The sequence below is a fragment of the Rosa rugosa genome, chromosome 1 (genome assembly GCF_958449725.1).
Source record: "Rosa rugosa chromosome 1, drRosRugo1.1, whole genome shotgun sequence".
In the NCBI taxonomy this organism is placed as follows: Eukaryota; Viridiplantae; Streptophyta; class Magnoliopsida; order Rosales; family Rosaceae; genus Rosa; species Rosa rugosa.
Window position 1 is genome coordinate 11,342,834 of NC_084820.1, and position 14,506 is coordinate 11,357,339.

The window sequence follows — 14,506 nt, forward strand, 5'->3', positions numbered from 1 at the left end:
GGTGCGTTTTGCTCCTCTTTGCTGCAAAACGCACCGTTTCTTCTTTCTCTTTTCTTTCGTCAAATAGACTCCTGGGGTTTTCCTTTCAAAAAAAAAAAAAGACTCCTGGGGTTTATGAAAGTTTGAATCTTTCAATGCAAAACCTCTCTCGCAAATTCTCAACTCTCCCAATTCCCAAGCTTTCACCTTCACACCCACAACCCGCCACACCCTTCACCCCATACTCTGAGATTCAGCATTGCCGTAAGATCTTAGAGCACAAAATCATTACTATTCTAGACGTGTGCAACACCCTCAACCATGTCAAGCAGGTTCACGCTCACGTCATCGGAAATGGGCTCAGCCAATACAGCTACGTCATCACCAAGCTCGTCCGCACGCTCACCAAGCTCGGAGTCCCAATGCCCACCTACCCGGAACTCGTCTTCCGGCAGGTGTTGCACCCGAACCCGTTTCTCTGGGCGGCTATGATTAGAGGGTGTGCAATTGAAGGAACTGTTTCTGAAGCGGTCAAGTATTACACTTTGATGAGGAGGGAGGGCACTGGGCCGGTTTCGTTTACGTTCTCGGCGCTGTTCAAGGCCTGTGGGAGTGGTCTGGATGTGAACTTGGGCCGGCAGATACATGCGCAGACGGTTTTGATCGGTGGGTTTGTGGCGGATTTGTACGTGGGGAACACTATGATTGATATGTATTTGAAGTGTGGGTTTCTGGATTGTGGGCGCAAGGTGTTTGATGAAATGCCTGAGAGGGATGTGGTTTCGTGGACCGAGTTGATTGTGGCGTATGCCAAGAGTGGGGATATGGAGTCGGCGAGGGACTTGTTTGAGGATTTGAGTTTGAAAGATATGGTGGTGTGGACGGCTATGGTTACTGGTTATGCCCAGAATTCGATGCCGAAAGAGGCGTTGGATTGCTTTGAGAGAATGCGAGGTGCTGGTGTAGGGCTCGATGAGGTTGCATTGCTCGGGGTCATTTCGGCTTGTGCACAATTGGGTGCTTCCAGGTATGCTAATTGGGTTCGAGCCATTGCTGAGGAATCTGGTTTTGGGGCAACTCAGAATGTGCTTGTGGGATCTGCATTGATAGATATGTTCTCCAAGTGTGGGAGCTTGGATGATGCATACAATATTTTTCAGGGGATGAAGCAAAGGAATGTGTTTTCTTATAGCTCGATGATTTGGGGATTTGCAGTGCATGGAAATGCCAATGCAGCGATAGGATTGTTTCATGAGATGCTGACCACTGATGTAAGGCCGAACCGGGTTACTTTTATAGGTGTGCTAACTGCCTGCAGCCACGCGGGGATGGTTGATCAAGGTCGGCAGTTATTTGCAACGATGGAGAAGTATTACAATATCACTCCATCAGCTGATCATTACACTTGTATGGTAGACTTGCTTGGTCGAGCTGGGCGCTTGGAAGAAGCTCTCGAGCTAGCTGAGACAATGCCGATAGTCGCACATGGAGGTGTGTGGGGAGCACTACTTGGTGCGTGCCGTATCCATAAGAACCCCGACATTGCTCAAATTGCTGCCAGCCATCTATTTGAGCTTGAACCTAATAATATTGGAAACTATGTGATGCTCTCCAACATATATGCATCAGCAGGAAGGTGGGATGATGTTTCAAGTGTTAGGAAGCTGATGAGAGAAAAGGGTCTGAAAAAAAACCCTGCATATAGCTGGGTTGAAACAAAGAACGGACACGAAAAGTTTTGTGCAGGTGAAACGAGTCACCCCGAATACAACAAGATTAAGAAGGCGTTGGAGGATCTTCTAAACAGATTGCAGGATCTTGGCTATAGGCCAAACCTAAATTCGGTGGATTATGATGTGGGGGATGAAGAAAAGATGCGTATATTGATGGCTCATAGCGAAAAACTGGCTTTGGCATACGCATTGCTCTACGCAGATTCTGGTTCCACCATTAAGATCGCCAAGAACATAAGGATTTGTGAAGACTGTCACGCCTTCATGTGTGGTGCATCACGGGTTACAGGAAGGCATATTATTGTCAGAGATAACATGAGATTCCACCACTTCGAAAATGGGACTTGTAATTGCGGCAACTTTTGGTGATTCAAGTACTGTTGGGAGTGTATTTAACCAAGATTATGGAGCAAGATTTGATAAGCGGAAAGCTGGCTCGGAAACGCAATTCTAGCTGCCTCAATATCTCATAGCTAAGGCTGGTAACCATATATAAGTCTACAAAACCCTTCAAAATATTTTCATAGAGCTTTTTCTTGGTGCCTTGAGCCTTTGATTGAAGCCTCAAGCAAGGTTAATACAGTCTCTGTTTCGCACATCTTTTGTATGAGGTGACTAATTATAGGTGTTTAATGGGCTGGATCCTTTTCCTCAGTAGCGGTGGGTGAACAAGAACATTAGACGGCAAAGTTCAGAGGCTCAATGAGCACAGATCAACATATATAAACGATTACAGTGAGCATTTTTCTATTTCTTGCTTTCCAAATCCTTCCCTTACAACCTTGTGGACCTTATACACAACACTGCTTATTATACCAGTAGTACTATAGGTGCATAGGTGCTTATCAACTTATTCAGCTATCAACAAGCATTTACATTAGATGCATATATAGATAGTCCATCGATCAGTCGATTTAATGGTGGCCGGGAAGCTTCTCTTTGATCTTGTCCATCATGCCCTTCTTCTCATGGGCTCTGGTATCAAACGGTGGCGTATTAGTTGTGCCGCTATGGTCACTGTTGCTGCCTGGCAGCTTCTCCTTATATTCTCCTTCAAACCCTTCTTCTTCCTCCTCCCGCCGTACCCATCATCCTCAGACTATAAGTTCATAACCAATCTAACATCGATCACCTAATTAATTCAAACACAAAAGTCAATTGATTAGCATGCAAAGAGTGATCGAGACTCACAGAGCTTGAGCTGTCAGAGAGGTGAAGCGGGACGCCGTGACCGCCCGCCGTTGTTGCAGCGAAGGCAGTTGGCTCAGTGGCCGTGCCATGAGTTCCGTACCTTGTTCGATCTAGTGTCATGAGTGCCGTACCCGCCGGTTGCTTCAGTTACACCGTGGTGAACCGGGTCTTCAGTCCCGCAGATCGGGTTTCCAAACTCGTCAGTGGTCTTGTCTCTGCTGTACTCACTCTGGTAATGCGCCATGTTGATCAGTTTCCCAAAGACGCAAACAGTTTTTGTGCAAATGATCGAAATTGTATCTGATGATGTGATTATTAGAGCAAGTATTTTGGAAGATGGATTGGAATGGGACTTGATTCGTTTGTATAGGGAACCTCTGCATGGACACGTACGTACGACTGAGGGCGTGGAACTGCCCGGAGGCGACGATGTACGACTGAGTCGATACGGATAAGCTAAGAGAAGTTTTTGTCTCCTAGCCAGCAGGGGAAACTAAGCTCGTGGTGCACCTCATTGCGTCGATAATTAGGATTTGTGAAGATTAATGCCATGGCTTCATGGTGGTGCATCACATGCTGGCTGAAACAATGCCAATAGTCGCCCATGGGGGTGTGTGGGGAGCACTACTTGGTGCGTGCCGTATCCATAAGAACCCCGACATTGCTCAAATTGCTGCCACCTAGCCCTGGCAACGTGCGGGTTCTTAATGGGCTGACCCGATAAAAATCCGTTAGCTTAACTGGTTTTGCGGGCTAAACCCGGCGGGTTTGCGGGTTATCCGTTGGAACCCGTTAAGACCTGTAAACTTTTTTTTTTTAACTTTTTATCAAAGCAACTAGAACCAGTTAAGACTTATGTATATAATTTTTTTGACAACAACATTACTATGATATAGTACACTGCAAGTAGCTTTTTTGACATTGAAAGACAATTAAGTTGCCTATAAGAACGAAACAAGAATATACAATTAATTACTATTCAAACAGAAAATGGAGATTCCAACATTCAAAAGATAACTATTGGCTCTGCAATAACTATTTGTCATAGTCAAAGTAGTATTAGATCTGAAGCCATAGTCATAAGGTGCTATATATAAAGCAGTCCTCCAAGAAGATTACTAATTCAAAGTTGAAGATCTACATACATACACACGCGGGAGTAGACCATAGCATCGCGTATTTTTACAATTAATGCCTCGTTTGGTAATGCTTGCTAGAATAAGATAAAGTTTGAGAGTAAATCAAATTTAAAAAAATTAAAAATCCTAAAAGTTTGCTAGAAATGGGTTTTTGGGAAGGGTTTTGAGTTAACGGGTTCCAACGGGTTTAGCACGCAAAGCCTGTTAATTTGCGGGTTTTTTACGTGCGGGTTTTTTTTAGCCCGGATTAATAAATGGGCGGGTTTGTGCGGGTTTTTAGCGTGCGGGTTTGCGGGTTATGGGTTTAAATGCCAAGCCTACTGCCACCCATCTATTTGAGCTTGAACCTAATAATATTGGAAACTATGTGATGCTCTCTAACGTATATGCATCAGCAGAAAGGTGGGGTGATGTTTCAAGTGTTAGGAAGCTGATGAGAGAAAAGGGTCTGAAAAAGAACCCTGCATATAGCTGGGGTTGAAACAAAGAATGGGGGCATCGAAAAGTTTTGTGCAGGTGAAACCAGTCACCCCGAATACAATGAGATTAAGAAGGCGTTGGACGATCTTATAAACAGATTGCAGAATATGCAGGGTTATCAGCCAAACCTGAATTCGGTGGATTATGATGTCAGGGATGAAGAGAAGATGCATATATTGCTTGCTCATAGCGAGAAGCTGGCTTTGTCATACGCATTGCTCAGCGCAGATTCTGGTTCCACCATTAAGATCATCAAGAACATAAAGATATGTGAAGACGTACTGTCATGCCTTCATGTGTGGTACGTGCATCAAAGGTTACACCACTTCATGAGATTCCACCACTTCGAAAATGGGACATGTAGTTGCGGGAATTTTTGGTGATTGAAGAAGATTTGATAAGGGGAAAGCTGACAATTTGGTTAATAGAGCTTTTTTCAAAATAATTTCAGAGCTTTTTTGGGTGCCTTGAGCTAGCCTTTGATTGAAGCCTCGAGCAGGGTTATATATACACTTATACATTCTCTGTTTCGCACAGTATTTTGTATGAGGTGATCAATTATAGGTATTAATGGGCTAGATTTTTCCTCAGTGCCGCTACTGGGTGAATAAGAACATTAGATGGCAAAGTGCAAAGGCTCAATGAGCACATATTGACATAAACTTTCTAAATCCTTCCCTTACAACCTTGAGGACCTTATACACAGCACTGCTTATTATACCTAGTAGAAGTACTATAGGTGCTTATCAGCTTATTCAGCTATCTACAAGCATTTACATATGCATATATAGATAGTCGATCAAAGATCGATTTAGTGGTGGCCGGGAAGCTTCTCTTTGATCTTGTCCATCATTCCCTTCTCCTGGTGCTGTCCACCGTAAGGTGTAGTAGTCGCACCGTAACGGTCCTCGGACCCGTGTGTGCCACCTGGCAGCTTCTCCTTTATCTTCTCCTTCAAGCCCTTCTTCTTCCTCCTCCCGCCGTACCCATCATCCTCAGACTACACGCACATAACACATACCGTAAGTTCATAACCAATTAAACATCACCTAATTAATTCAAACATAAAAGTGAATTGATTAGCATGCAAAGAGTGATCGAGACTGACAGAGCTTGAGCTGTCAGAGCGTTGAAGCGGGACGCTGTGAACGCCGGCCGTTGGTGCATTGAAGCCAGTGGGACCAGTGGCGGTGCCATGAGTTCCGTAGCCTGTACCAGTTGTGCTATGAGTCCCGTACCCCGTTCCGGTGGTGTCATGAGTTCCGTACCCTGTTCTAGTGTCATGAGTGCCGTACCCGGTGGCTGCTTCGGTTACACCATGGTGAACAGGGTCCTCAGTCCGGCGGATCGGGTTTCCGAACTCGTCGGTGGTCTTGTCTCTGCCGTACTCGCTCTGGTAATGCGCCATATATGTTGATCAGTTTCCCAAAGACGCAGACAGTCGGTGTGCAAATGATCGAAACTGTATGTATTTGATGATGTGATTATTAGAGCAAGTGTTTTTGGAAGATGGATTGGAATTTGGGACTTGGTTCGTTTATATAGGGAACCTCTGCATGGACACGTACGTACGACTGAGGGCGTGGAACTGCCTGGGGGAGACGAGTGTACGTCTGAGACGTCGGTACGGATAAGATCCTAGAAATCCTTGTCTCCTAGCTACGAGATGAAACTAAGCTAGCTCGTGGTGCGGGCACCTCATTGCGTCGACCATTAAGATTAGAATTTGTGAAGATTACCATGGCTTAATGTGTGGTGCATGAGTGCATTAGGGTGATTGTTGCCACTGTTGTGAGAGATAACCTAAATATGAGGTTCGACCACTTCTGTAATGGGACATGTTTCTTTGGCCATATTAATGAACCAGTAGATCTGAAGATGGTTGGAGGTCTAAAACAGGTCGACCACGATTTAAAGTCGACCAAGATTTGATATGTCGAACGCTGGCGCTAATGATCTGGATATTGAACCAGGAGATCTGAAGATATATGGTTGGAAGTCAAACAGATTGACAACGATTAATGTCGACCAACATTTGATATGTCGACATAGGGGTGGTTTCGACACTCATACATTTGATCAGAACCTTAATAGGTGATTTGCCGAGTTTTAAATTTCTTACTTGGCCTTCCTATGCTATAATATTAGCTAATCAAAGACTATCATAAAACGAATCAAGTTAATCATCACAAGCCCGCAAGACACCTCGGCCAATTGTGCTAGAAGTTGCCAAATAATGGTTGTTACAAGAGGAATACTAAGAAGCTTTATAAATGACCACAATTGAATAAATGACTTCTTGGTTAGGATATCAATAATCGTGATATTTCTAAAAGTATTAGAGTTCAAAAATATATTCCGTTCATATAATCAAATCATTAAAGAAATTGGAGAACTTGGGCCTTGTGGGCTGCTATGATTTTAGCTAGTTTTAGTTTGTATATTTCTAATCATTCCCTATTAGCTATGCTTGTTAGTTACTTAATGAGCGCTAACGGGTGTTTGTTAGGTGGTTTTTTAGCTTGTAGATTATGATGTTTCTTTTACATATTGATAATGGAAGCTTTTGGCGCACTGCAATTGAACGCATTGGCAAAAGAAGTTTTCACACAAAATTATCTCTTTCTACGGTAATGTTGTAGTTTGTTAAGCTCCTTGAAGTGAGCTTCGATGTCTTAAGCTAATGGTGCATGATTCTGATTTCTGATAATTTGTAAGTGTCGTTATGGCCTGCGATTATCAATGAATTCTAAATCTTTATTTACTCAAAAAAAAAAAAAAAACACAAAAGAAGTCATGTGTTAGAATCATTATATGTAACTTAAAACCTAATAATAATAATAGTCTCAAAAATTAATATGAGCAAAGCAACAAAAAGATCAATAAAACCATATGAGGATTATAGTCATTGTTCTAATGTAGCACGGGGTTCAGGTTTTATGTCCCCACCCCGTTGCAAAATATTATTTCAATAAATGGAACCGGGCGTGGGGCTGAGCCTCCCAGCTAGGCTGGGTTCCAAACCCCTTTTCAAAAAAAAAAAAAAAAAAAAAAGATGATCCTTGTGATGGGGTAAGCTAGAAAAAACACTCCCGAAAAATCAGTACTACACCAAAACCTAGCCCTAGGTTTTGAGCAGTAGTGCGACAGCGCCTCATGATTTCAAACTTGTAGCAAGGCTGTAACGTCCCGAACCTAAATTTACCGGTTTACTAGTCTTTCGATCGGTAAACGACATTCACATTTACTTTTGACTCCGTTTCGATATTTTAGGGGCCTTAAAAGTTGACTTTTTGTTTGGGTCAAAATTTGAGAAAACTTTCTTCATGAAAGTCGTAGGGGACGTTAAACCGAGAGCGTGCATATGTGATACGTAAAAATCGGAGTTCGTATGCGAAAGCTATAAGCGAAAAGTTAAAGTTACTGTTCATGGTAATTTCCTATATATATGGAAAGTTACTGTGGTAGCTTCCATTTTTCAGAAACTACTCCAGGTGACTTTCTCTCTCCTCTCCCTTCTCTCTCCCCGACCCGGCCACTGTTTCCGGCCGTTTCTTCTCCGTCCGGCTACAGATTTGAACGTCGCCGGTGGCTATGGAACCCTCTCTTCCTCCTCTCCACGTCTATGGTTCTTTGGTGGCGCAATTTGGGCCGTAAGAGGTGCAGAAAGGTGGTGATTGCGGTGGCCATTTCAGGTCTCCGGTGATTTCTCGTTTTCCTGCCATTTTCGGCCGTCTTTCCACCCATAACATGGAGTCCTTGTCTTCGTGGTTCGACCCATGCCCGTGGGTAACCTCAATTTTGCCGGATTGCGGCGAATCGACGACGAGAAGCATCCTGCGGATTTGAGGTAAATTCGGGTACTTAGACTTGAAATTGAGCTTTGTCATAGTTATGAAAGATGCATAGAAGGTCGAGATGATGCTATTGGTGAATTTTGGTGGCCATCGGAGGTGGTGGCCGGAAGCACTGGGGCCCACGCGCCGCCACTGTTGGTGGCGCGTAGGACAGTTTCTGGTTTTCGGTTTTGGTTAGATAATTCAATTGTGAGTTAAAGAATATGTGGATATGATTTTTGGTGGAAATAGGAGAGGTTTGATATTGATTTTGAATTTCCGAAGTTCGATAATTTGGTTATTGATTTACTAGAATCCGGCCATCGGATTTCTCTCGGTTCTGCCTTAGAACTTTTAAATTAAGGAATTGGTGTTAATGGTGAAGTTTTGGTTAAATCGGAGAATAAATGGAAATGTTGAATTATGAGGATATGATGCGGGAATCGTATTTAATTTCCGGATTGTTATTCACGAATTATAATTGTGTACATGACGATGTACCGAGCTACTGCTCGATGAAGGAAACCGTTTGGTGATCGCCTAAACAGTACTGTGAGTGGACATTTGTTTTAAATTAATTGTGCATGCAGTATATTATTATTTTCCGATTGAGATTTAATTTATGATTTGAATTATTGAGTTTTATAATTTTATGAGCTTTATCTATGAATTTACGAATTAGTATTGAAATTCCTACCCGAGGGCTTTTAGTAGATTTCGAGCTATTTATTATGAGTTATTAAGGAATGGTTTTGGAAAGTGGTTGATTAAGAAAATAGTATGTTATTGTAGCATTTTGAGTATTTGATTTATCGAGATTTATTGAAATAAGCTTCCAGTGATTTATTGAGGATTTACGGAATTATTATTGAGTTCTCTTTTCAGAAGCACTTAGTGATTTATTTGTGTCATGAGAATTGTTTGAAAGTGATTTTCGAAAAGTGATTGATTGATTAAATACCCACTATTTTTTTAGTATGAGACTGATTTGTGACATGACTTATTTTGAAGGGGAAGAAGGTTTTAAAAAGGAATAAATTGGCAAGGAGGCTATTATCGGCGCATGCGCACATTACCAGCTGGTCGGTAGTCCCCTCCAGGTAATAGTCTGGTTGGCAGTCCCCTCCAAAATATTCCGGTCGGCAGTTCCCTCCGGTGCATCATCTAGTCGGCAGTCCTCTCCATATGACATGAGGTAGTTAGTCGGCAGTTCCCTCTAACTACCCGTGGTTAGTCGGCAGTCCACTCTAACCACCGCCTCCTGGGTTCCAGTCGGCAGTTCCCTCCGATGCTTCATCTAGTCGGCAGACCCCTCCAGATGACATGAGATGACTGGTTAGCAGCCCTATCTAGTCATCAAAGGTTTTACATGGAAAGGTGGATATTGAAAGGAAGTGGGTTTGAGACATTTCATTATGAAAGGCTGATTTTAAAGGAATTGAATTTAGAATGTTTTATAAATTGCACTGCGTGCCGGATTTAAAGAATAAGGAAATGGGAAAAGCATTCAGTTAGTTATTTTCGTAAATTACTTTATTTTTATCCACTCACTCTAACGGTTTTTAAATGTTTTTCCCCTGGGCCATTCGGTTTCAAATGCCCAGTTTGCAGGACAGATTAGCTTGAGGTCGAGCGTACATGGGGTTGAGGCATAGCTGTCATAGCTTCCGCATTATGAAAAGTATCGATCCTTTATCTTGTATTCTATCCTCTTGTACACCCTGTGCATTAGATTGCTCTGATAACCCATGAGATTAATATTCTTAAGTTCAGAATTGTTTTGTGAAATGGGAGATATTGTGATCAAGGGAGCAGGGTGGCTCCAGAAGAATAAGGTTGGATTGTTTGGAAGTGTTTTGTTTTTCTATAGGTTTTGGGTAGTCCGTTCTAGAGGAGGTTCCGCCAAATTTTTGGTAGAATTTCTTCTAGCGAGGCAATGGTGATTTGGTTGGAGATGAGTACGGTTCGGATTTTTTGGGGCTGAGATTGAGGTCGGCGTGTCTGCTGTGTAGCTGCGTCGGGGCTTGCAGATGAGGTGATTTTTTTCAAAGCGGGTCGGTGTCTTCTAGTTGCGAAGGAGGCGTGCGACTCTGTTTTTGACTCGGCAATGCTTGTGTTGTAGCAGTGGTGGCGGTTGTGTGGCTTGGTACTTAGGCTGGTAGCCATGGTTTCTTGGATAAGGAAGCCGCTGGATTGATTCGGCAGTAATAGGCGCCGGCGATCTCGTGGGAGGCTCGGCTCTTGTTGGTTCAGGTTGCAGGGATGAGGGTGTGGGTTGGGCCTTTGGGCTTCAACCCACTTTCTCTTTCTTTCTATGGCTTGGGCTGGGCCTTTTGGGTGGTCTGTCATAGCGCAAGTCCTATATTGCCTTAGGTTGTTCTCAATGAGTAAAGATGTACACCATGAGGGTCTTAGACATCTTTGCTTGTCAAGTGTGGTTTTTGGTAGCATTTTTATTTTTGGATTTTTGTCAATGAATAATTGAACATAGTGATGTACGTATATTGAGTGGGGTCCTCATTGGCAGGAATCTGATCTGGCGCCAAACACCACGTAGGGTCTTGCTATTGTTGGATCCCTCTAGATTGACCTCGTATGGTCATGAATGTTAATCATTGCTCCACTTGATCTATTTCGTGAGAACCAAAATTACATTGCGATAAAGGATCTGGAAAAGAACCCTAGCCTGCATATAGCTGGGTTGAAATGGGGGATGAAGAAAATTAAGATGCGCGTATATTGATGGCTCATAGCGAGAAACTGGCTTTGTCATACGCATTGCTCAACGCAGATTCTGGTTCCACCATTAAGATGATCAAGCTTTGTGAAGATCATGCCTTCATGTGATCGACAGGAAGGCATATTATTGTGAGAGATAACATGAGATTCCACCACTTCGAAAATGGGACATATAATTGCGGCAACTTTTGGTGATTGAAGCAGGAGTCTAAAGACTGTTGAATCTATTTAACCAAGATTATGGAGAGCAAGATTTGATATATAGTGGGAAACTGGTAATTTAGAATTTGTGATATTGTTGCTTAGAAACGGAAATCTACTTGCCTCAGAGGTTCATAGCTGAGGCAGGTAACGATATATACATTAGTATGCAAAACCCTTTCAAATTAAAATATTTTCATACAGCTGTTTTTGGTTTCCTTAAGCCTTCGATTGAAGCATCAAGCAGTATATTTTTCGTTTCGCACACTTTTCTTTTGTATGAAGTGAATAATTATAGGTGTTGATGGGCTTGATCCTTTTCCTCTGTAGCAGTGTGAATAAGAAGTTAAGAACATTAGATGGCAAAGTACAAAGGCTCAACGAGCAGAGATCAACATAAACGATTGCAGTGACTGTTTCTCTATATCTTGCTTTCCAAATCCTTCCCTTACAACCACGCGGACCCCCTTTTTTTTTTTTTGGGTTAAAACAGAAGCTGGGAAGAGCAAAATGCTCTCCCACCCCAAATTTATTGAAATAAAGATAATATACACTCTAATAGGGTGGCATAAGAGCCAAACCCTGAAGAACAAAACGAATGACATTAATTTACACAATGCAACCAGCACAAAGAGAAAGAAGGAGAAAGCACAAATCGATGTACCATGCGGCTTATTATACCAGTAGAGTACTCTAGGTGCTTATCAGCATATTCAGCTATCAACAAGCTTTTACATATATGATATATATAGATAATCTATCAATGATCAATTTAGTGGTGGCCGGGAAGCTTCTCTTTAATCTTGTCCATCATTCCCTTCTTCTCATGGGCTCTAATATCAAAAGGTGGCGTATTAGTAGTGCCGCTATGGTCACTGTTGCCGCCTGGCAGCTTCTCAATCTTCTCCTTCAAGCCCTTATTCTCATGGTGCTCTCCGGCCACGCCGTAACCCGGTGTAGTAGTGGTGTCAGTAGTACTGTAGGGATCATCCTTGTGACCACCTGGTAGCTTCTCTTTGATCTTGTCCACCACTCCCTTATTCTCATGGTGCTCTCCGGCCACGCCGTAACCCGGTGTAGTAGTGGTATGAGTTGTACTGTGGGGATCGTCCTTGTGACCTCCTGGGAGCTTCTCTTTGAGTTTGTCCATCACTCCCTTATCCTGGTGCTGTCCACCATAAGGTGTGGTAATCGGGGTCGTACCGTAGGGGTCGTCGGACCGGTGTGTGCCACCAGGCATCTTCTCCTTCAAACCCTTCCTCTCCCTCCTCCCTCCGTACCCATCATCCTCAGACTACACATACTCATACCATAAGTTCATAACCAATCAAACATCACCTAATTAATTCAAACAAAAAAGTGAATTGATTAGCATGCAATGAGTACGTGATCGAGACTCACAGAGCTTGAGATGTCAGACCGGTGATTCGGGAACCCGTGACCACCGGCCGTTGTTGCAGCGAAGCCAGTGGGCCCAGTGGCCGTGCCATGAGTTCCGTAGCCTGTTTTAGTGTCATGAATGCCGTACCCGGTGGTTGCTTCAGTTAAACCATGGTTAACCGGGTCCTCACTCCGGCGGATCTCGTCGGTGGTCTTGTCTCTACCGTACTCGCTCTGGTAATGCTCCATGTTGATCAGTTTCCCAAAGATGCAAACAGTTGGTGTGCAAATGATCGAAATTGTATTTGATGATGTAATTAATTACAGCCTGTGTGTTTTGGAAGATGGATTGGAAGTTGGGACTTGATTCGTTTATATAGAGGGGAAATTATAACATGGTTTCAGATTATGGTACACGCGGTGATCCGGGTTAATGTTATTGGAAGAGCTTTGCATGGACATGTACATACGACTGAGAGCGTGGAACTGCCAGGACACGACGAGTGTACGTATCAGTTGGTACGCATAAGATAAGAGAAGTCCTTGTCTCCTAGCTAGGAGAGGAAAACTAAGCTCGTGGTGCACCTCGCGTCGACCATTAAAATTATGATTTGTGAAGATTTCCATGGCTTCATGTTGTGGTACATCACATGTTAGGGTGATTGTTGCGACTGTTGTGAGAGATCGATGACATATAAATGAGGTTCCACCACTTCTGTAATGGGACATGTTTCTTTGGCCATATTAATGAACCAGTAGATCTGAAGATGCTGGTGGGAGGTCTAAAACAGGTCGACCACGATTTAATGTCGACCAAGATTTGATATGTCGAACGCTGACGCGCTAATGAAGTTGGAGGATCCTCTGGATATTGTTTCTCAAACTTAAACCTAGCTAGGTATACCTTAGGCTTTCATAAAGGGAGGCAACTAACCCGGCCACAATTACAAACGATTTAGGGCTGGTTTCGACACTCAGAGAACTCCTCCATCGATCCCCCACTATCAAAAGAATAAGAGAAGTACTAGTGTATTTGATAAGAACTTTAATAGGTGATGGGCATGGGGTGGCTTTATTCCTCCCCTATCATCGATCTTTTAGCCAAAAAAAAAAACTTTAATAGGTGAATTATAAGCGCCGAGATTTAATTTTCTTACTTGACCTTCCTATACTAATATTAGTTTATCAAAGACTATCATAAAACGAATCAAGTTAATCATCACAAGCCCGCAAGACACCTTGGCCAGTTGTCCTAGAAGTTGCCGAATAATGGTTGTTACGAGCGGAATACTAAGAAGCTTTAATTGTGGTACAAGATTCGTGCATGTGTTGTAACGCCCCAAACTGCACCTCATTAATTTGAGCACGTCACAATGCCGCGTGTCTCTAATACATAAACCGAATGTTCAGTTTACATCCTAAAAGCCCGCAAGGCATTTTTGTTAAATAGCTTTTCGTAAAACGCGTAGCGAAAATGTCGAAATACTTTTTGAGGTGAAAACTTTTTTAAAAATTATTTATCGAACTAGTCCGTCTAGAGTGATTCTGATTTACCAGTAAAGTAAACAAGACTTGACACATTTTCAATACAAGACGGAACAATAACTATCAAGTTCCGAATTAATGACTTTCAAGAGATAGAGTTCAAGACTAGACACGGAACCTGATTTCCATTACAACTATTCACCAAAGCTATTTCCGCACACCCTGCTCCGTTCGTCAATCCCGTCACCAGTGCATAGTACCTGCATCCACACTGTTGTAGGGGTGAGATTTCGTCCTCGCTGCTCATTGGGAAAACATCTCGACTAGGTTTGAAAACAATATA

At 42.9% G+C, this 14,506-nt stretch overlaps 4 protein-coding genes across 4 annotated transcripts; 1 reads left to right on the top strand and 3 right to left on the bottom strand.

The window, feature by feature from the left end:
• The first annotated feature begins 2 nt into the window (after positions 1-2).
• On the top strand, positions 3-3,730 carry LOC133717274 (pentatricopeptide repeat-containing protein At5g44230). Its single transcript, XM_062143959.1, has one exon. It carries the CDS (start codon positions 135-137, stop codon positions 2,079-2,081), a length of 1,947 nt encoding a protein of 648 aa, XP_061999943.1. The 5' UTR covers positions 3-134; the 3' UTR covers positions 2,082-3,730.
• On the bottom strand, positions 2,665-3,147 carry LOC133742848 (dehydrin DHN1-like). The gene is made up of 2 exons (XM_062170554.1): positions 3,004-3,147; positions 2,665-2,811 (listed from the first exon to the last, which is right to left on the bottom strand). Exons 1-2 carry the CDS (start codon positions 3,145-3,147, stop codon positions 2,665-2,667), a joined length of 291 nt encoding a protein of 96 aa, XP_062026538.1.
• Positions 3,731-5,142: 1,412 nt separating the features above from the next.
• Positions 5,143-6,244, bottom strand: LOC133717296 (dehydrin DHN1-like). Its single transcript, XM_062143985.1, has 2 exons — positions 5,631-6,244; positions 5,143-5,522 (listed from the first exon to the last, which is right to left on the bottom strand). Exons 1-2 carry the CDS (start codon positions 5,928-5,930, stop codon positions 5,334-5,336), a joined length of 489 nt encoding a protein of 162 aa, XP_061999969.1. The 5' UTR covers positions 5,931-6,244; the 3' UTR covers positions 5,143-5,333.
• Positions 6,245-11,737: 5,493 nt separating this feature from the next.
• On the bottom strand, positions 11,738-13,086 carry LOC133727216 (dehydrin Xero 2-like). Its single transcript, XM_062154831.1, has 2 exons — positions 12,700-13,086; positions 11,738-12,592 (listed from the first exon to the last, which is right to left on the bottom strand). The coding sequence occupies exons 1-2, from the start codon at positions 12,925-12,927 to the stop codon at positions 12,071-12,073; spliced, it is 750 nt and encodes a 249-aa protein (XP_062010815.1). The 5' UTR covers positions 12,928-13,086; the 3' UTR covers positions 11,738-12,070.
• Between the last annotated feature and the right edge of the window lie 1,420 nt (positions 13,087-14,506).